Source organism: Podarcis muralis, chromosome W, assembly GCF_964188315.1.
Source record: "Podarcis muralis chromosome W, rPodMur119.hap1.1, whole genome shotgun sequence".
In the NCBI taxonomy this organism is placed as follows: domain Eukaryota; kingdom Metazoa; phylum Chordata; class Lepidosauria; order Squamata; family Lacertidae; genus Podarcis; species Podarcis muralis.
In genome coordinates, this window is record NC_135674.1 from 6701137 (window position 1) to 6725679 (window position 24543).

The 24543-nt window shown below is 44.5% G+C and overlaps 1 protein-coding gene across 2 annotated transcripts in view; it reads left to right on the forward strand.

Annotated features, from left to right (window-relative positions):
• The first annotated feature begins 867 nt into the window (after positions 1–867).
• The window catches only part of LOC144326245 (proteasome subunit beta type-7-like), a 37669-nt gene continuing 13993 nt past the window's right edge, over positions 868–24543 (forward strand). The window contains exons 1-6 of one of the 2 annotated variants that reach the window (XM_077922797.1): positions 868–1062; positions 2776–2869; positions 3017–3114; positions 3463–3603; positions 14080–14195; positions 19279–22080. In XM_077922797.1, the coding sequence (XP_077778923.1) occupies positions 989–1062; positions 2776–2869; positions 3017–3114; positions 3463–3603; positions 14080–14195; positions 19279–19457 (702 nt within the window). In that variant the 5' untranslated portion in view covers positions 868–988 and the 3' untranslated portion in view covers positions 19458–22080. Of the gene's footprint in view, positions 1063–2775; positions 2870–3016; positions 3115–3462; positions 3604–14079; positions 14196–19278; positions 22081–24543 lie in introns of those variants that run through there. The other variant, XM_077922796.1, reaches the window with a different exon arrangement.

The window sequence follows — 24543 nt, forward strand, 5'->3', positions numbered from 1 at the left end:
ATAAAAATCATATGAATTCATGAGGATCCGTGCCTCGGATCCATGTTTTTGTGGTGCTGTAGCGCGGCAAAGTGTTGGATCCACGTTTTTTATAGTCCAGTTTGTAGGCGTGCCTTCTAGGTGTGATTTGACACTGCATTTGTTGGAGTTATTTTTTAAAAAGTGGAGGATCCATGAGGATCCGTCTAGATCCGCCTTTTATGCAGACCCGGGTACCCCAACAAAAGAACAGTGGCAAGAAAAATTGATGAACTATGCAGAACTGGCTAAACTGACATACAAACTGCGAGACAAGGACAACTGTGCCTTCAAAGAAGAATGGAAACTTTTTACAAATTACTTAAAATACAACAAAATGAATTGGACTCCTTGGCAGGTTTTGAATAAACATACACAAATTTATTGACTGTTAACATAGTAGACAGATAATATAAAGAATTGTACAATTTTACAGTATGCAGAGAATATGTGGTGAGAAATCAGAGAGAGGAGCTCAGGGAAGTCTGGAGGGGGTGAGGAAGGGAGGGTTTGATGGGGAGATGGGGGGAATAATGAATACATGTTTTGATATTTTCTTATGTTGAAATTGTTAATAAAAAAATCCTTTTTTTATTAAAAAAAGGAAACCTTTGCTCCTCTTTAACCAATCAATGAAAACAAAACGGAATGAAGGATCATCGAAAGCCCCGCGCAGAGTTTTAAATGAGAAAGAGAGACCTTTTTATTTGGACGGGTGGGTGGTTTAAACGCGACGAATGAAGCAGGGCCTTAAGTCCCTTTTCAGCAGCACAGAGAGGAAGGCGAGCGCAGAGGCTCCTCCGCCTCCCTCAGGTTTTGGCGGGAAAGCTGGCGGGGCCCTCCGCGTGACTCATCGACAGAAGCGGCGGGGGCGGCGACCTCCCCCCTTCTCTCTCCTCGCCTCCTCCCTCAATCCCGCCGAGGCCGCTTCCGCCGCCGCCTGAGGGGAAACCCATCAAGCCCGAGCAAGATGGCGACGCTCTCCGTCTTGCAGGCTTCGCTGGCCGACGCTGCCGGAGGATTCAGCTTCCACAACTGCGCCCGGTCAGTGGCGGCCGCGGGGGGAGAGCGGGGGAAGCGGCGTGGGGGCCCGGCGGGGCGGCTCCGAGGCCTAGCGAGGCCCTCACGCGGGTGGGAGAGAAAGGGCTCTTCTGAAACAACAACGGTAATAAGTAACGCGCGCGCCGGTGCTGCTGCGGTTTCCCCATGGATCTTCCTTAGCGGCCTTCTTATTCGCCTGATCGCTTAAGCCGCCTTGGGATCCGCGGATGCTTCGTTCTTTCCCGGGAGGGGGGGTCGGGGCCGAAGGGGGGAGGAGGAGCCCCCCCTCGGAAGTGGCTGAGCCAGACCCCCAAGGGCCGCCCATGGGGTGAGCGGGCTGGGGGGGACCTTGCCTCTCCCCGCCCTTTATCTCAAAGAGAGAAGGAAGGGCTGTCGCTTCGTCACTATCCACCTCTTGGAAAGCTTAAACCTGCGGGTTTCTTAACCTCGAATGGATTTCTTTCCTCCTCAGTAACTAGGTTAGTAACTAGCTGCCAGAGGGTGAAAATAGCGCTCAGGTTCTTTGCTTGGGGGGCGGGGGGCGGGGAAACGGGAATAATAAAAATAAAAATAATTTTTATTTAAACCCCACCCTCTCCAGCCAAAACTGGGCTCAGAGCAGCCAACATCAACATAAAATCAATCAATTAAAATACATCCTCAAATCAGATCAAGATCAGAATAAAATCCAATCAGATGGCAACCCGCAGATTAGGGTTGGGGACCTTAAATGCTCACCAGGCCCAACTATTTGTGCTGTTTGTGTTTGTATGGGCCTGTGAGAAAAATTGGGAAGCCGCTTTCATGCAAGTGCTTATGATAGGGGAGGGGGAGTCAGGCTGAACCCTGACCAAAGGCCTGGCTGAACAGCTCCATCTTACGGGCCCTGCGGAAATATGTCAGATCCACCTTTTTATCCTGCTGGGCGGCTCAGTTGCTTAGAGCCTGATGTTGATAATCCCACGTTTGCCCAGTTGCAGGTTCGATCCCTGCATGGGACGGCTTCGTATTCCTGCCTTGCAGGGAGCTGGACTAGGACTAGGTGATTCTTCGGGTCCCTTCCAACACTGCAGTGCTATGAATCCCATTTTTGCCAAATCGTAGCTCCTCCCATAGGAGCAAACGGTTGCTAGTTCCCCCACCCCCAATTATAGCGGGGTGGTGGTGGTGGTAGAAGAGAATTGCAGGGGTGGGGGGTGCGTGAGGGTTGTTGTTTTTGCTCCAAACTGCTTGTGTGTGCGCTGAAATGCCAAGGGAAAACACACTTGCCTGCTCCCCAATAGGGCGGGTGGAGCATGCAAAAGCGATCCACTGTTGTAGCCAACAGCCCTTGGGCAGGCTTACTGAGAAGGTAAGTAAGGTTGGATTTCATTCTAGCGGGATCTACTTATAACCTTCAATTTCTAAGAGTTAAATTTTAAATGCATGACCAGCTTCCGGGGTGTGTGTGTCCTATAATGAACTAGTCAGGGGGCCAGATTCAGGGAGCGATGGGGGTAGGTTGTTACCTTCCTGACAGGGCTGTCTTTCTTTCATTAAATCTGGAGGAGTGGGGTGTTGGTGGGCTTGGTGCTTGCATTGGTTCCTTTTGCTGTATTCACTTCTTTCTCATCCTCTGGCAGTTAGAGTAGTCAGGATCTCCTTACACTATTTATGGAGCAGACTTTTTAATTTTTAGCACCAGTGCCTCGTTTTCATGATTACCTCCTGTTGTAGGAATTCTCAGCTTGAGGCGGAGGGGACCAAGAAGGGCCTGCGTCTTCCCACAGCCCACAAGACTGGCACCACCATTGCTGGGGTAGTGTTTAAGGTGAGGCCCCAATGCTTGTGGCAGTAAAATCAGCTCTTTCAGTGTTCGTCCTATGCATGTCTACTCAGAAGTAAGTCCCACTAAGCTTAGTGACACTTGCTTCCAGGAAAGTGGGCATAGGATTGCCATCTCCCTTTCTCTCTCTAGGATGGGGTAGTACTTGGAGCAGATACAAGAGCCACTGAAGGGATGGTTGTTGCTGACAAGAACTGTTCAAAAATACACTATATATCTCCAAACATTTAGTAAGTATATATATTACTAACCTTTTTCTAGGCCTGCTTATGACCACAGATTTTCTGGAAGTGGAAAGTTGCAAAGTATTTGTTTCTAATGGAGGGAACGAGGGAAAAGTAGGAAGAAAAAGCATGGGTATTTAATTGTTCATGTTTCACAAAGGGATTTCTCTGTCCTCTCCTGAAAATGACCAGCTGCTTTAATGGACTAAGACTGTCTAGTTAGCTCTTGATTCCTATAGAGTGGCAAATGTGTTCCAGGGGTTTGTGGGGCGGCTGCCAACCAAGTGTGGCCATGGCTTCTAGATAATTATTCAGAAGCTGCTTGTTTACTAAATGAAGTAAATATGTTTGCAGTTGTTGCGGGGCTGGAACGGCTGCAGACACAGAAATGACAACTCAGTTGATCTCTTCTAACATCGAACTCCACTCGCTCTCAACTGGACGGCTTCCAAGGGTGGTCACAGCCAACCGGATGCTCAAGCAGATGCTCTTCAGGTAACTGGCTTGTGGACTGAGCAGTGCTGTTGCCACTGTTTGCCTCCTCCCCTTTCTCTCTTCATTCGGTTAAGCAGTATACAGACACATGTAGTTGGGAAAGTTCAGCAGCTGAGTGGCATGTTCTAAAATATGTGTGTGTTTAAACAATTTTACAAGCAGAAGCTTCCATTTTTTTATAAGATATTTATTGGCATTTTCACAAATTTATATAACATAAAAATCACAAAAAACAAAAAATACAAAAATACATACAAAAAACAAAAAACCACATGTATAACTTCATTCCCTTATGCTCATGAAACTTACTTTCCCGACCTCCTCATACCTCCCCTTACTGCATTCCAATCTCTAATTAATTCTCTTCAACAAATCCTTCCCCTAATTTCTATTAAAATTTTAACTTTTCTTTTCATATTCACATGATGGTTACAGCTAACAACCACTTAATTTCAGAATCAACATCGTCTTAACATTCAGCAATTTTGCAATATTTCTTAAGATAGTCTTTAAATTTCTTCCAATCTTCTTCCGCCGTCTCTTTTCCCTGGTCTCGGATTCTGCCGGTCATCTCTGCCAGTCCCATATAGTCTATAACTTTCATCTGCCATTCTTCCACGGTGGGTAGTTCTTCTGTCTTCCAATACTTTGCGATGAGTATTCTTGCTGCTGTTGTAGCATACATAAAAAATGTTCTATCCTTCTTTGACACCAATTGGCCGACAATACCCAGGAGGAAGGCCTCTGGTTTCTTCAGGAAGGTATATTTAAATACCTTTTTCATTTCATTATAAATCATCTCCCAGAAAGCCTTAATCCTTGGGCACGTCCACCAAAGGTGAAAGAATGTACCTTCAGTCTCTTTACATTTCCAACACTTATTATCAGACAAGTGGTAAATTTTTGCAAGCTTGACTGGGGTCATGTACCACCTATAAATCATTTTCATAATATTTTCTTTTAAGGCATTACATGCCGTAAATTTCATACCGGTGGTCCACAACCGTTCCCAGTCCTCAAACATGATGTTATGACCAATATCTTGTGCCCACTTGATCATAGCTGATTTAACTGTTTCATCCTGTGCATTCCATTCCAACAGCAAGTTATACATTTTTGACAAGTTCTTAGTTTTGGACTCTAACAGCTCTGTCTCCAATTTCGATTTTTCCACCTGGAAACCATTTTTCCTATCTGACTTAAAAACTTCCATTATTTGATAATAGTGAAGCCAGTCTCGCACTTTATCTTTCAATTTCTCATAACTCTGCAATTTCAATTTATCCCCCTCTTGTTCCACAATTTCCCAATATTTCGGCCATTTTGACTCCATATTAAGTTTTTTCACGGCCTTCGCCTCCATTGGGGATAACCACCTGGGAGTTTTATTTTCCAGCAAATCTTTATACCTAATCCAAACATTGTACAATGCTTTCCTGACAATATGATTTTTAAAAGCTTTGTGAGCTTTAACCTTGTCGTACCACAGATATGCATGCCACCCAAAAGTATTGTTAAATCCTTCTAAATCCAAGATATCTGTATTCTCAAGAAGTAACCAGTCTTTCAACCAACAGAAAGCTGCTGATTCATAGTAAAGTTTGAAGTCTGGCAGGGCAAATCCCCCCCTTTCTTTTGCATCTGTTAATATCTTAAATTTTATTCTGGGCTTTTTGCCCTGCCAAACAAATTTAGAAATGTCTTTTTGCCACTTCTTGAAACAGTCCATCTTGTCCACAATTTGCAATGTTTGAAACAAAAATAACATTCTAGGCAACACATTCATCTTTATAACTGCAATTCGACCCAACAAGGAAAGCTTCAACTTCGACCAAATTTCTAAATCTTTTTTCACTTCTATCCAACATTTTTCATAATTGTCTTTAAACAAATTCACATTCTTAGCTATTAATCTTAGCTATTAATCCCCAGGTATTTCACTTTCTTAACCACGGTTAACCCTGTCTCATTCTGAAACCTCTCCCTTTCCATAGGTGTTAAATTTTTCTCCAAAACCTTAGTTTTAGTTTTGTTCAGTTTAAATCCTGCTATTTGTCCAAACTCTTGAATTAGTTCTAAAGCCCTTTTTGTACTAGATTCTGGCTCTTGTAGAGTAAGTACCAGATCATCTGCAAATGCTCTCAGTTTGTATTGTTTAGCTCCGACCTGAACCCCTTTAACCAACTGGTCCCTTCTAATCATATTTAGCAAAACCTCCAGGACTGATATAAAAAGTAATGGAGAGATTGGGCACCCCTGACGTGTTCCTTTTTCTATCTTAAACTCTTCTGTAACCACATTATTCACAATTAGTTTTGCTTTCTGTTCTGAGTATATTGCACCAATACCATTTTCAAATCCTTGGCCTACCCCCATCCCCTGAAGATTCTTCTTCATAAAACTCCAAGAAATATTGTCAAATGCTTTCTCCGCATCAATAAATATCAAAGCTGCTTTAGTATTTATGTTCGCTTCCAACGTTTCCAAAATATCAATTATATTCCTTACATTGTCTGACATATGTCTTCTCGGGAGGAAGCCCGCTTGGTCCCCATGAATCTCCTCCATCAAAACTTTCTTCAGTCTCTTAGCCAAAATGTCAGCAAATATTTTGTAATCCACATTTAATAACGAGATAGGATGGTAGTTCTTAAGTTGAGTATTTTCTGTCTCTGTCTTCGGTATTAGTGTAATATAGGCCTCTTTCCACGAATCCGGTGCCTTTTTCCCCTCCGAAATTTCGTTGTAGACTTCCTTCATTGGTTGTACAATCCACTCCTTCAACATCTTATAATACTTGGAAGTAAGTCCATCTGGTCCCGGGGATTTGCCCAGTTGCATATTTTGAATGGCGCCTTCTATTTCCTGTTCAGTTATTTTCTGATTCAACATTATTTGATTTTCCTGAGAGATTTTTTGTAATCCATATGTCTTGAGAAATTGGTCTATATCCTTTTCTTTCTGCGACCCTTGTGAATATAATTGTTTAAAATATTTCTATATCCTTTTCTTTCTGCGGCCCTTGTGAATATAATTGTTTAAAATATTTCTGGAAGCAGTTTCTAATCTCATTTGGCTTATAAATGTTCTTTCCCTCCACTTCTAGGCTTGTAACCGTGTTTAGTTTTTGTCTTTTCCGCATTTGCCAAGCCAGAAGTTTACCGCATTTATCTGCTGATTCGAATGTCTTTTGTCTCATTTGTTTAATTTTCCATTCTATTTCCTGATTCATCAATTCCATGTATTGTGTTTGATATAGCTTGATTTCTCTCAAAATCTCTTGGGACTTTGGTTTTGATCTTAGTTTCCTTTCCCCGTCTTTTATCTTCTCCAAAACCTTGTCTTTTTTCTCATTTTGGGTTCTCTTTTTAATTGCATTTTGTTGTATCAAAAGTCCTCTCATAACGGCTTTACTTGCGTCCCAAATTACTCTTTTTTCAACATTAGTATTTATGTTTATTTCAAAATAGTCTCTCAAAGTTTTTTGGGCCTTTTTGTAAACTTCTTCATCTCTAAACAAAGTGTCATTCATCCTCCATCTGAAGGTGCCAGTAGTTGTTTGCTTCATCTCCATTTTTACTGGATTATGGTCGGAGCAGGTTTTGGGGCAGATTTCCACTTTTTTTATCTTTGATGCCATTCCTCTAGTAACCCAAATTTGTTCGATTCTGGTCCATGTCATTTTGGCTTCAGAAAAGAAGGTTCCCTCTCTTTCAAGAGGATTCTTTGTTCTCCATATATCAATCAGGTCCATATTGTCAGTCATTTCAAAAAAGGTTTTTGGAAGTCTTCCATCTTTAGTAAGTGTCTGTCGTTGTGCTTTGTCCATATTCATAGAAACTACTCCATTCATGTCTCCCATCAATATTAAATTGTAATCCAAATAGTCCAACAAAATCTCATGCAACTTCTTAAAAAATTCCGATTTCCCCTCATTAGGTGCATACACTCCAGCAATCAAGAATTTCTCTCCTTGGGTTTGAATTTCAATTGCCAAAATTCTTCCTTGTTCATCTTTAAACATAAATTTTGGTAGCAATTTTTCTTTTGCATATATCACAACTCCTCTTTTTTTAACTCTATCAGATGAGATGAATTCTTGTCCCAATCTTTTGTTCACCAATAATTTCCTGTGCAGCCTTGTCACATGTGTTTCTTGTAAACAAATCAAGTCCAATTGCTCTTTCTTCAATATATGGAAAACAGCTTTCCTCTTTCGGGGCATGTTCAAACCATTGCAGTTCCAACTTTGAAGTTGCAGAGCCATGGTGAGACTATTTAGTTCCTCCAACTGCTCCAAGACGTTGTTCTTCCTCTGTCGGTGGTAGCAACCCGAATGATAGGTTGGATATGTCCAGTGATCCTTTTCCTAGTGGTGCTGGTTCCCCTCCAGATTCCACCTCCTTTTGGAGATCTTCTTCGTGGTCTCTCAAGAATTTATCTTTATCACTCAGTGTTCTTACTCTTATCTTCTTTCCTTTATATCTAAAAGATAGGCCTTGTGGGAATTCCCACCTGAAGAATATCTTATTTTTTTTCAGTAAAATGACCAGGTCTTTGTAATCTGCTCTTACATCCAAGATGTGCTTCGGGATGTCTTTATAGATTTCCACATAAGAATTTTCAATCTCCAAGGTTCTTTGGTAGTGCAAATTCAGAATTTTATCTCTTTCTTCTTTTGTTCTTAATGTTATCAAACAATCTCTTACTTTGTTTTTCCTTTGTCTTGTACCGAGCCTAAATGCACTCACTATCTTAAATTCTTCCTCCTCCAAATCCTGTTGCCAGAAGTCCGAAAATTCTTTTGTTAGGAAGTCCACCAGATTATCTTTCTCACTTTCCGGGACTGACCTCAACCTTAAATTTCTCTCTTTCCTTTGAAGTTCGATCATAGACAAGGTCAGGTCATGGTCCTCCAATTTCTTGATGACCGGTGGTATCCTCTCCTGAGTGGCAACAGCAATTTCCTTCGCTTCCTTGGCAATCTTTTGGGTTGTAGCTGAATCTTCCAAAAGCCTTACAATAGTCTCTGTATTAGAATTCACCTTCCTTCCCAGGTCATCGATGCTTTTTGTATTCAAATCAAATTTTTTTTTAGACCTCAGCCACTTGTTTGTTAGTTTCCACAACTTGTTTCAGTACCCTGCTTTGTTAAATTTTCCAAAGATGCATTAATTTTACTAAGTGCCTGTGCCAGAGTATCTTCAGTAGACATTGCTCTTGCTTTTACTTGAGATGCAGCAGCTGTTCCTATGCCGCCGGACGTTGAGGCTCTACGCTGGTGGGAACTGTCAGTTTTGTATTGTCTACCGGATCTTAAACTTGTTTTTTCTTCAAATTTCCCCTTCTCTTTATCCATAACACTCTCATTCAGAGCCAAGGTCACGTCCCACACTTGCGCTTTTGTTTCCCAAAGGAAAATTCCACTAGGTCTTGTTACAGTGACTTAGTTATTTATGTTGCCACAAAGTCTCCACTAGGGGGGTGAAACACCAACCTCCTTTTAAAAAATCAGTATTTGTCTAATATCCCCCTTCCATTTAGCCACAGTATCAGGTTTAGCAGTGCTATTTTGTAGTAAAGTCCCTCCAGAAGCAATGTAACTTATACAGAGTTAATGCAACAATTGTTTCCAATGTGCTGACAGTTCACTGTTCACAGTTCAATTCCCTTATCCAGGCAGTCCAACTCCAGAGATCAAGGCAGCGGATATCTTTTTTCCCTTTCAAATCAAACCTTTCTTGCAGGCAAAGAAAGTTCAATTTCCACCCCCCTCCGCTCCTGCACAACGGGGGGAGCTACTCTTCAAACGATCGATTCTTAACTTTAAAAGTTTTTGTCTTTGGTTGCCGCTTACAGTCACTTTGTTTTAGACAACTGCAGCTCGGAAAGGCAGACTTCCTTTTTGTACCTTTCCCGTGATAGTTCAGATTCTTAAAAATTTTCCCCAAATTCAATCTGTTATTCCTACTCACGAGTAGTTGCTTTAAATCCGAATTCTTTAGAAGGAATCAGCGCTCTCTGATCATGGCGGTGCGGCTTCACTCCACAGGCTGTATACGACCCTCAGCACCGCGCCGCTCACCCGCTACCGCTCCGAAGCCTTTAAAAAAGCTCCTTTGCGGTTTAGGGGGGGCGCAAAAGGTGCCCACCGGATCTTCTTGTTCACAGGATTCTGCTCCTGTGATTTTTAAGGGTCCCCGCTTCGCCGTAGCGGCAGGACCCGAACCCGCAGAGCAGACTTCCCCCGGAGCTCCAAGGCAAGTCCACCATTAATCGCTGGCGCTGACCGGAAGCAGAAGCTTCCAGGGGCAGCATTTAAAAATGGAATTTTTTGTGTTTGTCATCAGTATTCAAAATTAACCAGTCTCCAATCTCTTTTTCGACTCAGTAGCACCACCTAGCAACCAAAATGAGATTTCCAGCTATGTGATTTGTGACCAAGATCTCTGGCTGCGCAGGAGAGCCAAGGGCAGTGTCCTAGGACTGAAGCGTTCCCTTTCTGCTTGCTCCCCAGGGAACTATTTGATGGGCTAAAGGAATGTCTCCCTGGGGCCCAAAGCAGCCTTAATTGTGGTTCTTTCTCACTGCTGTTTTTGTTACCACCCCAAAATACAAGTGTTGAAATACCTCCCATCTAGCCATCTATCTACTGCAGAGTAAAGGGCTGCTTCCTGCCTGCTGAATTTGCAAGGCCAGAGAGATGCAGCTCTGTGAGCCTGCCTCCACCCGCCAACACCATGTGTCTACGTCTCTCTGGCTGGGTCTCTCTGTCCTGCAAGCCAGAGACTTTGGGCAATGCACAGCTGACAGGTGGGCAGACAGGCAACACTTCCTCCCCACCCCTCTTTCTTTGGGAAAGCTTCAAGTCCCTGTGAATCAAACCAGTGGTGAAGGCTGCCTGGTGCGCGGCCACCATGTTTCTTCTTTGCTCAACTTCTGTTTGCGCAGCATAAGCTGGGCGGGGGGCGGGGAGTGCAGGTTTTGGGGCAGCTGCTTTTTACTCTCTGGGCAGCCCATCTGTTTTATGAGAGGAGTCTTGACGTTTCAACACTCTTAAGGAACCCCCTTGTTTTCCCGCTCCCTTTTATTGGTTTAAATAGTTTCTGCTAGGAAGGGTGAGGGGAGTGCCCCTGTCTTTAAACTGCCACCACCACTGGTGTTTGTGTGCATTTTGAGAGGGAGAGAAAACTGCACAGAACTGCATGGCTTGCCCTGCTCCTGCCCCTGCTTTGGCAAGTTGGCTGTGGTTGTGCTCTTTTGGTGCTGCGCTGCTTGCAGATCCCCCACAATCTTTTTTCCCAATGAAAAGGCACCTAGGCATTCTTGTAGTGCCTGGAATGCAGGTTTAAGATGTCATTAGGCTCTTAGCTTTTATACCCCAGTTTCTAACACTGGAATGCATTTCTGGTGTTCACACACTCTTATGCTAAACACAAGGATTACTCACCTCCGTCACTGGTGTTGTGCAATGCCAGGTCTATAGGCAACAAAACCGCCACCCTGCGAGATTTCTTCATCTCGCAGCGGGCCGACCTGGCTTGTGTGACGGAGACCTGGGTGCGCGAAGGGGATACTGTTACCTTACGAGAGATGGCGCCCCCGGGTTTCTCTGTCCTCCACCAGTCGCGGACTGTGGGCCGGGGGGGAGGGGTGGCATTATTAATCCGAGAAGACTGTTCTTTCAGGGCTCTACCATCGCCATCGATCCCCGGCATTGAATGTGTTGGCCTAGTGTGGGGCTCCGAGGTGAGCTTGGCTGTCTGGCTGGTGTACCGGCCACCTAGCACACCAGCAGCCACCCTGTCAGGCCTGCTGGAGGCGGTGGCCGGCTGGGCCTTGGAGTTCCCTAACCTATTGGTATTGGGGGACTTCAACATCCATGCTGATGCCATTCCCTCCTCACAGGCACTGGACCTGGTGTCTTCCATGGCGACACTAGGGCTCTCCCAGTTTGTGTCGGGCCCCACACATCAAGCAGGCCACACGCTGGATTTGATCTTTGGCGCCGGTATAGATGTGATCATGTCTCCTGCAATGAAGGTGCCATGGTCTGATCACTACGCACTGAAAGCCAGGATTGATTTTCCACCCCCACCCTGCTTAGGTGGTGAGCCAATTTGGGCTTGCCCGCAGAGGCTGATGGACCCTGATAGATTCCGTCAGGCCTTGCGGGACCTTGCTCCCCCTGGCGACTCATTTACTGAGCTTGTTGAGGGCTGGAATACCCAGCTCCTAGCAGCCATCGATGAGATCGCACCTAGGCGCCCTCTGCGACCCCGCAGAAACCGGGCTCCCTGGTTTACCGAGGAGCTTCGGAAAATGAAGCGGGACCTCAGACGGCTAGAGCGAGTATGGCGGGGTGCCCGTGACGGAGCCTCAAGAACATCTTACAGGGTTTTTATGAAAACCTACGAGATGGCAGTGAAGGCCGCTAAGAAGTCCTACTTCTCGGCCTCCATTGCCTCAACTAGCTCTCGCCCGGCGCAATTATTTAGTATAATTAGGTCTTTAACGTCCCTTGAAGGACAGCCAAACTTAAATAACAATTCGACACACAGCTGTGAGGCATTTGCGAGCTTTTTTGCGGAGAAGGTCCTGTTGCTCCGCCATGACCTCCCTGCCAATTTGGATACAATAAAGGAACTGGAGGCCCCTCGACTGTCCTCGGGTCCAGTATTGGACCACTTTGACCGGATATCCCCAGCCGATGTGGACAGACTCCTCCAAGCTGGAAAGCCCACCACCTGTCCTCTGGACCCGTGCCCGTCTTGGCTGATTAGAGCGTGTCCAGACGAGGTGCGGGCCCCCCTGGGTGATATCATCAATTTGTCCCTTGGCACCGGGATATTCCCAGGGGAACTGAAGGAGGCAGTGGTGCGTCCACTCTTAAAGAAAACATCATTAGATCCTCTAGATCTATCCAATTACCGCCCGGTTTCAAATCTTCCATTCCTGGGTAAGGTGATTGAGAGAGCGGTTGCTGAACAGCTTGGTAGGTTTCTGGATGAAACATCGGCTCTCAATCCATTCCAGTCCGGCTTCTGCGCTGGTCATGGGACCGAGACGGCTCTGGTCGCCCTAACAGATGATCTCCGTAGGCAGCTGGATCGAGGTGGGTTGGGGCTGCTGATTCTTCTAGACCTGTCAGCAGCCTTCGACATGGTCGATCACGAACTCCTGGACCACCGCCTTGCCGACGTGGGGATCCAGGGCACAGTCTTTCAATGGCTGTGCTCGTTTCTCTCTGGTCGGGGACAGAGGGTGGCGCTTGGGGGGGAATTGTCATCGCGCCACTCCTTGGTGTGTGGAGTGCCTCAGGGTGCGATTCTCTCCCCGATGCTTTTTAACATCTTTATGCGCCCCCTCGCCCAGCTTGTCTGGAGTTTGGGGCTGGGCTGCCATCAGTATGCCGATGACACCCAACTCTATCTGTTGATGGACGGCCACCCTGACTCGGCCCCAGATACACTGACCAGATGTCTGGAAGCTGTGGCTGGATGGTTACGTGGGAGCCGGTTGAAGTTAAATCCTTCGAAGACAGAGGTCCTTTGGCTGGGACGGAGCGATATGGGATTGAGGGGGCAACTCCCATCTCTTGCGGGGGTGCAATTAGTGCCAACATCATCCGTTAAGAGTTTGGGTGTAATCTTCGATACCTCCCTCTCTATGGAGGCGCAGATTACAGCTATAACAAAGGCGGCATTTTTTCATCTCCGCCAAGCTAAGCAGTTGGCTCCTTATCTCTCGCGCCCTGACCTAGCCACTGTGATTCACGCGACGGTCACCTCCAGACTGGATTATTGTAACTCGCTCTACATGGGGCTGCCCTTGAGACCGACCCAGAAAGTCCAGCGGGTACAGAATGCCGCGGCGAGACTCATTATGGGGTGTTCGCTGCGAGATCATATCCATCCGGTATTATACCAGCTGCACTGGCTCCCGGTGGAGTACAGGATCAGGTTTAAGGTGCTGGTTTTAACCTTTAAAGCCCTATACGGCCTAGGACCCTCGTACCTACGGGACCGCCTCTCCTGGTATGTCCCACAGAGAAATCTACGGTCTGCAAATAAAAACATCCTAAAGATCCCAGGCCACAAAGAGGTTAGGCTGGCCTCAACTAGAGCCAGGGCCTTCTCGGTCGCGGCTCCAATCTGGTGGAACACTCTGTCACAAGAGACTAGGGCCCTGCAGGACCTGACATCTTTCCGCAGGGCCTGCAAGACAGAGCTGTTCCACCAGGCCTTTGGTCAGGGCGCAGCCTGACTCCCTCCTCTGGCAATCGGCAATCTGCACAGAATTTGGCTTGATGGTTGCCATTAATTTGATTTTAATTTGATTTAATTAATTTTATAATGAATGTTTTAGAATGTCGGATTATTTTGATTGTTGTTAGCCGCCCTGAGCCCAGCTTCGGCTGGGGAGGGCGGGATATAAATAAAATTTATTATTATTATTATTATTTATGTCTTCCAGGTATCAAGGTTACATTGGTGCAGCCCTGGTTCTGGGTGGGGTAGATGTCACTGGAGCCCATCTTTACAGCATCTATCCTCATGGATCTACTGACAAATTGCCTTATGTCACAATGGGTGAGTCTTTCCCTGTTACAATTTAGGTAACTGCACTGCCCACTAGTGGAAATCTGTCGTAATTAGTTTTTCTTTCCTCATCTTTACTCGTGTGTGTGATTCTGAAATGTCATTAGCGTTGTAGAAAGTGAAAGTAAAACAGGGATCTCATACTCTGCGTGATCATATCTCTTGATGCCTAATAATAATAATTTAAATAATTGGCAAATTGTAAATGGCTTGGTGGGGAGATGGGAAATACAGCTTGTGCACATTTGCCAGAGAAGTGACTCCCAGAGTGTAGCTTCAATGCTGAATGACAAATGGTTTGCTAATTCAAATCCCAAGGTAGTGGTTCTTCATCAGAACATTAAAACAAACACACACAAAGTTTCTGAAATGCCATCAGAACCACTAGAGAAATTACACTGTAAGGGTGATTGCAGATTTTTTAAAGCAGCCCTGTAGCTTATATAGGGGCTGTCAGCAGCAAAAATAATGTTAGCTGACTGAAAATACAGGCGTGTAGCACTTGTCAGTGGAGAGTGTGAGAGCTTCTAATTTAATGTTTTGTTCTTGAAATGGATGCAGTAGTTAATAGGCAAATGCAAGACACAGAGCTGTTCCACCAGGCCTTTGGCCAGGGCACAGCCTGACTCCCTCCTTTGGCAATCTTCACAGAACTCTAGCCCAATGGTTGCCATTAATTTGATTTGAATTAATTTTATAATGAAATGATTTTAGAATGTTGTATTATTTTATTGTTGTTAGCCGCCCAGAGCCCAGCTTCGGCTGGGGAGGGTGGGATATAAATAAATTATTATTATTATTATTATTATTATTATTATTATTATTATTATTATTATTACTACTATGGATGTTTGATGGAGTTTGTTCACATAGATTCAGTTCATTCTGACCCCAATTTCACTTTGCTTTAATGCTTTGCCTGCCTATATGTACAAAAAAAAAAGAACATCTCTGTGTTTACTAGGGTCAAACATTTTTCTTAAATTACTTGAAGAGACACACACACACACACACACACACACACACAAATCATAGAAGCATCTCTATTACAGATAGCCCTAGTTAGATTATGGAAGAGGTGTACTCCAAAATTACTACATCTGTTTGGTTGATTTTGATGTTCTTTCATGCCAGTGTTAGGGAAAATTGGGCATAGTCCTGGGCATAGACAAGCAGAGTTGTACAAAATGCTTAGAACAGAGTGTAGCTTTTTTACACCAATAGATGGTGCCATGGTACCCTACAAAGTAGTAAATTATTTATTCTGTGCATGAAATCTATTTTTGAAAGAATGCTATTATAGGATTTATGGTGTATTATTCTATTCAGACCCTTATATGAATTAACATAAAATATGAAATTGGATTAATATTTACAAATGTGTCCTGAAACTTATAAATTATTAAACTGCTGAACAATAAACCTTGCTGCATTTGTATAGTGAATGATTAGTGACCCAAAACTACAGGATTCATGTCTGCCTTGCACCAGGAATCCTTTGACCCTGTTTTGTTTGAAGCTGTAGAGCATGGCTATCCTATGAATATTGTTCGCTGCACCCAGTGAAAGAAATCTGACTGGTAAGGACTGCTGTCATTAAATGGGAATAGGCTTCTAAGCCTATGAAGCCTGACAGTATTAATCTGTCTGTTTTATCTACCATGCTGCTATTCCTTTAAAAAGAGAAGAAGAAGAAGGCGGCTGCAATTCCAGCATGTTTAAAAGCAAACCACACTGAACTCCACAGCACTTGTTTCCAAGTAAACGTGCTTAGGGTTGGGCTATTGCATACCTGACAATGCTTCATTACAGGAATGACATGGGGTATATTGTGCAAAACTCTGGTCTGGTAAATATCAATAATAGTAGTAGTAGTAATAATAATAATAAATAATAAAAATAATTTATTATTTATACCCTGCCCATCTGGCTGAGTTTCCCCAGCCACTCTGGGCGGCTCCCAATCAAGTGTTAAAAACAGTACAGCATTAAATATTAAAAACTTCCCTAAACAGGGCTGCCTTCAGTATAGACAACTTCAATCTACTGTTTAAATAATTTGTCCAAATGTAGGGCCATGTTTTAAATGTGATATGGCAAACTGAGAGACTGAAGAATGAATTTCTTGCTGCAGTGTGCAGCATACCTAAGGCTTAGGGATTACAATCTTAAAATGATCATAAAACCAGACATCAAAATTCATGCCCTCAAGCTCTGTTCTTGGGATGGATAACTGGCACAGACATGAATGTCTTGCAGTGCCTCTACATTGACACAACCCAGTTTTGGCCTCTTCTGGAAAGAAAGGACCGTAACCTTTTGATGGGCAGATGTGATGCAATATGAACACAGTTTGTGTTTTTAGTACTCCTGTGAAGGCTGACTGATCTCTTATGTGCCAAAATATTAGCATGATTTTTAAACTCAACATTTTGACAAGCTCCACACTTAGGTTGGTGGCAGAGAATACATATTTAAGCCAGAAGGAATTAGCTATCACAGCAGAATAGTAAATACTCAGACCTGCTCATATTTGATCAGATGTTAGGCTCACACAAGGCAGCAGTATTGCTATTCCATGATTCCTCCATGTATCTACAAACTGAATACTAATTTCCCCATACCTTTCTCTTGTTGTTTTAAGCAATATTTTACATGTGTGTGCATGTAAGGCCTCTGTATTGTTGCTCAAAACAGGCAAAGAATAGAAATCCAGCATTTTGTTCCTAAATAAGAGACCAGTGTCGTTCCTTAGAAGGAATTTAAAACATACTCAGTGCTTACTCAGGAGTGAAAACATCAAATTAAAGTGTTTATGCTGACAAAGGACAAATGCGGATTTCAGCAAACGATGCAAGATTGTCAAATGCTGGCTTGTCTAGAAGAGCTTCTGGCCATGGCTATATAATGAAATGCATGCATACAATTAAAGGGCTTGAAGTCTGTACTTCAGACTTGGGAAGCAGCAAGATGCATTCTGGTGGTCTCTTGTGGCTAAGGCTGATCTCTTGGCACCAGTATTGTTTCATATTCATAAATCAGCTCTTCATGCATTGGCAATGTCTGTCTGCCGCACAGGCAATGCCACCAAGAGACCAGGCCTCTCAGCCAGGAACCAGAGTGAAAAATGATGCCGATCAATGGGTCTGTGGAGAGCACTGGATATCTACCTAGGAGGAGCAGCAAATTGAATAACAATGAGCATTTGTGAATAAGTGCGCTGTCAGAGACTGTTGACACTGATGGATTAGAGAAATCTAAATGTTACTCTCTTCACAGTGCATTTGTTTGCCAGTGTGGCAGCAGCAAACAGGAGTGCTGGAAGATGCAGAAAGCTATTTAGTAAAAGAAAGCACTCTTCACTGAATGTTTGACGTTCAAAAGGCTGCTAACTGCAGTGTGCAAATGGACAAGTCCAATATCTGTTAAATATGGGACAGCAAGGTCATTTTAAAACACAAAAAGTATCTCTAGGTCATCAGATGTATAAAAAGGAATGCTGTGACTCTGTAATGTAACTGTAAAGAGAACATCATTCAGATATTATTATTATTATTATTATTATTATTATTATTATTATTATTATTATTATTATCATTTTATTTTATTTATATATCGCCCTATACCCAGAGATCTCAGGGCGGTTTACAGAAAAGAGGGCAGTTCACAGAAAAGATTCCCTTTCTTGTTATTCTTTCTGGGTCTAATAAAAAAAATCACTTTTGAGATTGGTGTAGAACTTATTTCTAGGCTGTTTTTAATTTAAATGCAGGTAGTACTGAGAAACTTATGTGCCCTGATCAGTTTATTTTAAAATATTTTTAAAACCACCTGTTAGGTGCCGGCATGGTTGCTCGAGAGCAAAGAGGCAAGACTCCCACCGGTCTTTTCCAGGCTTTATTATCTGTACAAAAACATTTACAGTGCAGAGCGTCTCAAGTCCATGTCTGCTCAGTCGCTAGCAGAATCTGGGAGTGGGCAGTCCTTAAACTTTCCCCAGCATAACAGTCTTTTGACCCCCATCCTTCTCCTCCCCTCTCTGCGCGTAAACCGACTGCACAGAGAGGACGTCGGCAAAGGAGGACCTGCCTCCCCCCCCCCCCCCCACTTTCCTCAGGCTCGGTGTTGCATCTTCCGATCCCTGCATCCCTTCCCCACTGGAGGCATCCCTCCTCCCCGGAGGAAGAGCTGCTTCGCACGATCTTCGGAGGCTCCCTGTAACCCAAGTGCCCTTCCACCTCTCACCTCTGAGCTGATGGCAGTTCCCTGACATCCACCCACCCCCCTCAAGCCCCCCTCTCCATTGGTGGGGTCTCTAACAGCATCCCCCTCCTGGACTCTGGTAGAAGAGGGGGGGGACCCCCGAAAAGAATAGTCGTCCTCCGTGGATTCAAAAACTGCTTCCCATCCTCCCGTGTTCCTCCCTGCCGACGGGAAGTCCCAGTCAGATTCCTCCCCCTCAGACAGCTCCTCGACTTCGTTCCGTAGTCCGTCCTCTCCCCCTGAGGATGGAAAGCCTACGAAGTCCCCCTCGTCATCCGTGGGTCCAAACACTTCGTCAAAGAACCTCCCTTGGGGTTTTAGCTTGTGTGGGAACAGAGCATGGAATTCCTCCACCAGATATTCCGCTGTGATGGAGCCTGCGGGAACCTACGCATTTTCTGAGCTGGGTTCCCCCTCCCAGGCCACCAAGTACTCTATCTGGTGCCCTTTCCACCTGGAATCGAATATTTCCGTTACTTCATTATAGCGTTCCCTCTCCTCTACGTGTGGATGGGTGGACACCCCTTCCTCCCTTCCCGGGGAGCCGTGTCCCTCCCTATAAGGCGAAAGTAAGGACCTATGAAACACCGGAAGTATTCTCATGCTGTCCGGCAATTTCAGCCTGAATGTCACTGGGTTGACCTGATGGATTACCTCAAAGGGCCCCAGCTGTCTAGGCTGCAGTTTTTTGCAAACCCCCCTTAAGGGCAACCCCTGGGATGACAACCAACCTTTGTATGACCTGTATGACCTCTCCTGGCCTGCGATGGCTGTCTGCCTGCTTTTTATATACCTCTTTGGCCCTTTCCAGGTTCAGTTGGAGCTGCTGGTGCAAAGCTTCCATCTCTTCTGCAAACTGCTCTGCCGCCGGAACACTCCATTCCCCCTCGCCCGTCCTGGGAAGGCCCTGGGGTGAAACCCGTAGTTGGACATAAAGGGGCTCATCCCCGTGGACACATGTTCAGCATTGTTATATGCAAACTCAGCTAGTGCTAATTTCTCCACCCAATCGTTCTGCCTCTGGCTGACGTAGCAGCGTAGGTACTGCTGCAATATGGCATTGGCTCTTTCGGCTTCCCCGTTGGTTTCTGGGTGTCTTGCCGTCAAGAAGCTCACCTCTACCTGCAACATGAGTTTACGCCAGAACCGTGAGGTGAACTGTCTTCCGCGATCGGAGACGACCCTCAATGGGGTCTCATGCAGTCGAAAGACGTGATCCACGAACAGCTTGGCCGTTTCCTCAGCTGTCACTGCGTGGGAACATGCCACGAAGTGACACATTTTGGTCAGCAGGTTGACCGTCGCCGTCTTTCCTCGTGACCTGGGCAGATCTGTCATGAAATCTATGGACACCACCTCCCAGGATCTCCCCGGTGTTGGTAAGGGTTCCAGTAAACCCGCCGGTGCTGCCCTTGGCCCTTTGGCCCTCTGACACCTGTCACACCCTCTCGCCTCTGAGCTGATGGCAGTTCCCTGACACCACCCCTTATCAGTTAAGATATTTGCACAATAAGACCAAAAGTGGCCATATAACCACAAAAGCCCCCCGTATACAATACAGCCAAAACAACTTTACAAGGCAGCAAAATATAATAGGGGGACTACACACGCAAAGCAGCTCAAGCAAGCAGGAAAGTTTTGAATTGGCACTGTGAAAGATGACAAAGTTGGTGCCTATGAAATTATGTGGGGATGTTCCACAATTGAAATGCCACGTCAAGAGGCACGTTCCTCCTTTGCTTGTAGCATGCTCAATAAGAGCCTGGCCCACAGCAGGTTGTAAGATGGTTGTAGGCTGGTGTAGGGGCAGGTGCTGCATCAGGCATTTTAAGAGCATGCTCTCGCAGACGCAGACTGCCTTGTGACCAGTGTTGTGCAGTTCTCTTCAGTGTTGGGGGGCGCATGGCATCCAGAGAGCTACATGCAGCTCCTGTCCCCAGATGCAGGCCTGTTGACTGCGGGCTTCTGGCGTTGAAGAGCATGAGCTAGTTGCTGAAGCTGCCTTGAGTATTTTGTGGTGCTTTGGGAAAGCAAGGGTGGTCTGTTACCCAGGCTTGCCACCCAATGTTCTGGTTTAGTGCCTCTTACTTTATTAACACTTTTGTGTAGTTTTTGCCGAGCTATATGCCATGATATCCATCGTTTAAAATGCCAGCTCTGTATCTTGGTCACACACCAGCATGATCAAGAAATGGGAAACCAGGGGTGAAGCTGTGCAGAAAGAGGCTGCCTCCCATAGTTGAGAACATAGTTCCTGGACATTCCACCTCCTCTGCTCCCGGGAGTGAGCTGACGAGTGCTTGGGGTGAAAGATAGGGTGTGCGCCCCCCCCCCCCCCGCAGCAATATCCAGTCTTTGAATCCATTAAGGCTCTTCTTTGAAAGTCAAAATTGAGAGTGCTGCAGCTGCAAAGATGGGAATCAGAACCTGGTTGGGGAACGGGCTGGTGATAACTTGCTGTCTGTGTATATATCTTTACAGTATGTTCTCTATTCACGCCCTACTCATCCCCTGCCTTCCAAAATGTTGGGAATTTTGCTAGCATGTGAATGCAAAATGGGCTGTTTCAGAAGGAAGGCCTAGATATAAATTACATAAAAAACAGATTGTTGTAAAATATTTCTTCTGGCACATTGCAGCCCTTGTCTTGCCTGTTAAAACTCCAATGTGAGGCTCTTCCAGACACCTGTTTGCCTCTTATTCCACCTGATTCTGCTTATTCCTGTTGTGGGGAGCTTGACAATAAGGCTCGCCTCATAAACTGCATCCAGAGCAGCACTACAGGACTTCAATTTGACCTCCTTGTGGTTCAGCACAGTTCTTCTTCTTTGCTATTTTTGGCAGCTGGCATATTTTGTGCATGTTGCTCTCCTCTCCTGTTCGTCACTTGCAAAGAATTCCTTTTTGTTTCCCATCCCTACCTTTTTGAAAATGGAGCTGTACGTGGCTCCGAGGCAAAAACAAATAGCCATTGCCTGGAGTATAAGAAGATGCTTTGTAAACCCTGAAGGAGCGTCTCCACCCCCATCATTCTGCCTGGACGCTAAGGTCCAGCGCCGAGGGCCTTCTGGTGGTTCCCTCATTGCGAGAAGCAAAGCTACAGGGAACCAGGCAGAGGGCCTTCTCGGTAGTGGTGCCTGCCCTGTGGAATGCCCTCCTATCAGATGTTAAAGAGATAAACAACTACCTGACATTCAGAAGACATCTGAAGGCAGCCCTGTTCAGGGAAGTTTTTAATGTGTGACATTTTAATGTATTTTTAATCTTTGTTGGAAGCTGCCCAGAGTGGCTGGGGAAACCCAGCCAGATGGGTGGGGTACAAATAATAAATTATTATAAATGTGATGTATTTGGTACTGTAAAGGTAATGATCCTCAACCACAGCAATATTCCATAACAGGAGGAGTCTTTGTCACATTCGCTGGAATTACCATGTTCATTGATTTGTGTCTGTAAATCTGCCTCTACCCTTTAAATTTGATCTATAATAGGACCTCCTTAAATGGTTCAGATAAGATAGTCTGTATTTTCTCAGCAATGTCACTATCAGCATCTCCCTTTTCATTATACATTCAGCAGACTTAATAAAATCAGCAGGATACCTCATTTGAAACTCTTTAATCGCTGCCTTTTTCTTTACTAAACCATTGAGGTGGTCAAGTGATGTACACAAATCATTTTAAATGGAAAATATGGCTTTCTGGGTGACCCAGCTAAACAGATAGTGGTATGCAAAACAAGTTAAAAATTAATAAATGCCAAAAAATCTAATTGGCATAAAAAAATTGTCGCTAACTTTATTCAGTCTCCAAAAGCAGAGCATCCTGAAATACTGTCTGGGCTGCACTGAAACATGATGATGATGTCTATGCAGGGAAGATTCACATTCTCTTCTGAACAAAGCTTATTTAAGATTGCCAAATAGTTCATAGCCGCTCTTTGCATGGACTTGTAATGCCTGGAGCTGACATCGGAAAGGGGGTTCTTCTGTTAGTGTTTTTGTAGGACGGCTCTTGGAGTCGCCAAATGTGTGTGTTTAAACCTTTGTGTGTGATTCATGTTTGCCACTCTGGTGTGCTCTGCCTTACTGTTTTATAGTGCAAACTAGAAACAATCCAGAAACCAATAAAATAAATCACAATTGAACTGGGGTAGATGAGACTGAATGGCCACCCGGATTCCTATATCTTTCTGTGCATGTGCTAAACCAACCCACTGAAATAATCTGTTCCTTTCAGCTGATCCAAATGATTTTAAAGCCCTAGTCTGCCTCTTCTCAGAGCTTCTGGCTTGGTCATACATGGCTCAATATATATTTTTCTAGAAAATATCTCAGCTGTTCTAGAAATGCTGCCCTAATCTATAAAAAAAAAACAACTCCAGGATTTAGAGGGGTGCTTCTGGTGCTTCTAAAGGCTTGGTCATACCCAGTAGGATTTTTTTATTTGCCTTGAACAGCAGGACCACCCACCACCCTCTCTGCCATACGACACCACTATTCACTTTTGATATTGAGAATATTTTCAAAAGCATTTGGGATCGGGGCTGGGGTTCAAGAAATAAAAGCTGAACATGCTCCCACTAAACCCTGGTACAGCTTCCGCAGGGAGCTTAGTATGAGTTATCTATCTATATCTATATCTATAGCTATCTATCTACCTATCTATATATCTGTGTGTGTGTGTGTGTGTGTGTATATATATGATTTTCCAATTTAACAATCCAATCAAATCACATTAAATATTCCAAACTATACATATACATATCAAATAATCCAAATATTCTGCCAAATTATATATTTTTTATTATTGGGACTTCCCATGCTTTGGTGCCGGAGGAGACTCTTGAGAGTCCCATGGACTGCAAGAAAATCAAACCTATCCATTCTTAAGGAAATCAGCCCTGAGTGCTCACTGGAAGGACAGATTGTGAAGCTGAGGCTCCAATACTTTGGCCACCTCATGAGAATAGAAGACTCCCTGGAAAAGACCCTGATGTTGGGAAAGATGGAGGGCACAAGGAGAAGGGGACGACAGAGGACGAGTTGGTTGGTTGGACAGTGTTCTCGAAGCTACGAACATGAGTTTGACCAAACTGCGGGAAGCAGTGGAAGACAGGAGTGCCTGGCATGCTCTGGTCCATGGGGTCACGAAGAGTCGGACACGACTAAACAACAACAACAAATGCTTGAGTTCGGGGGGGGGGGGGGCTCTGAACATCTCATGTTTCTGCTGCTTTTGCCAGTCATTTCTAATAGTTCCTTTAAATCTTCCTGTTGTTTTCCTTCTTTCACTGTCTCCAAGTTGTTTCCACAGGTGAGTTGAAAAAAAATCGTATGTTTCTGTATGGATTTAATTGTGTGATACCCCTCTGTCCATGCAACATCTCCTCACCCACTGGTATTTCTGCCGAATCAATCCAAAAATCTTTTCGCTGCTGGCAGCCACTATCTTTTCTCAGTTCCAATGAAACAATTCTTGGTGTCTGCTCATTAATTTTCCCAGACCGGTTGCATCAAACATTAGCCTTTCCAGGGGAGATTTACCAAATCATGCTTGAAATACAAATATAATGACATATTAAGAGCTCACCTCCCCCTATGACTATTTATAACTCTGCAGCTCGGTCTTATTCCATCATGGCGGATTTCCAAATTAAAACTGTGTCATCACTCCTTCGACTCATTCTAGGAAACCGTCCAAAAAATTTTAACATCTCTCCAGCAGCTAATGAGATCCTGCTTCTGTCTAAGATCAACAATTGGGGAATCTTTTATCTTCTTCCAGACAATTCAAAGATCAAAAGCTTTAATTATATAATGTTATTTCCACACAGTTTATAGTTTAAAGCCATATTTATATCAACGAATATAAACTTTTCATTCTCGCTTGCTATAAATGATGTAAATGATTTTTCTGGGTTTTTTTTGCCAAGTATTATAATAAATCTGAGTCCTATAGTAGAAAAAGCTTTACCCCCCCCCCCCCATTTCCGTTCCGTTCCAACATACCAGCTTAGATGTTATCCTTCTTCCACTCCGTCTCTTTTGGCACCTCAGTGGCTGGCTTAATTGGCA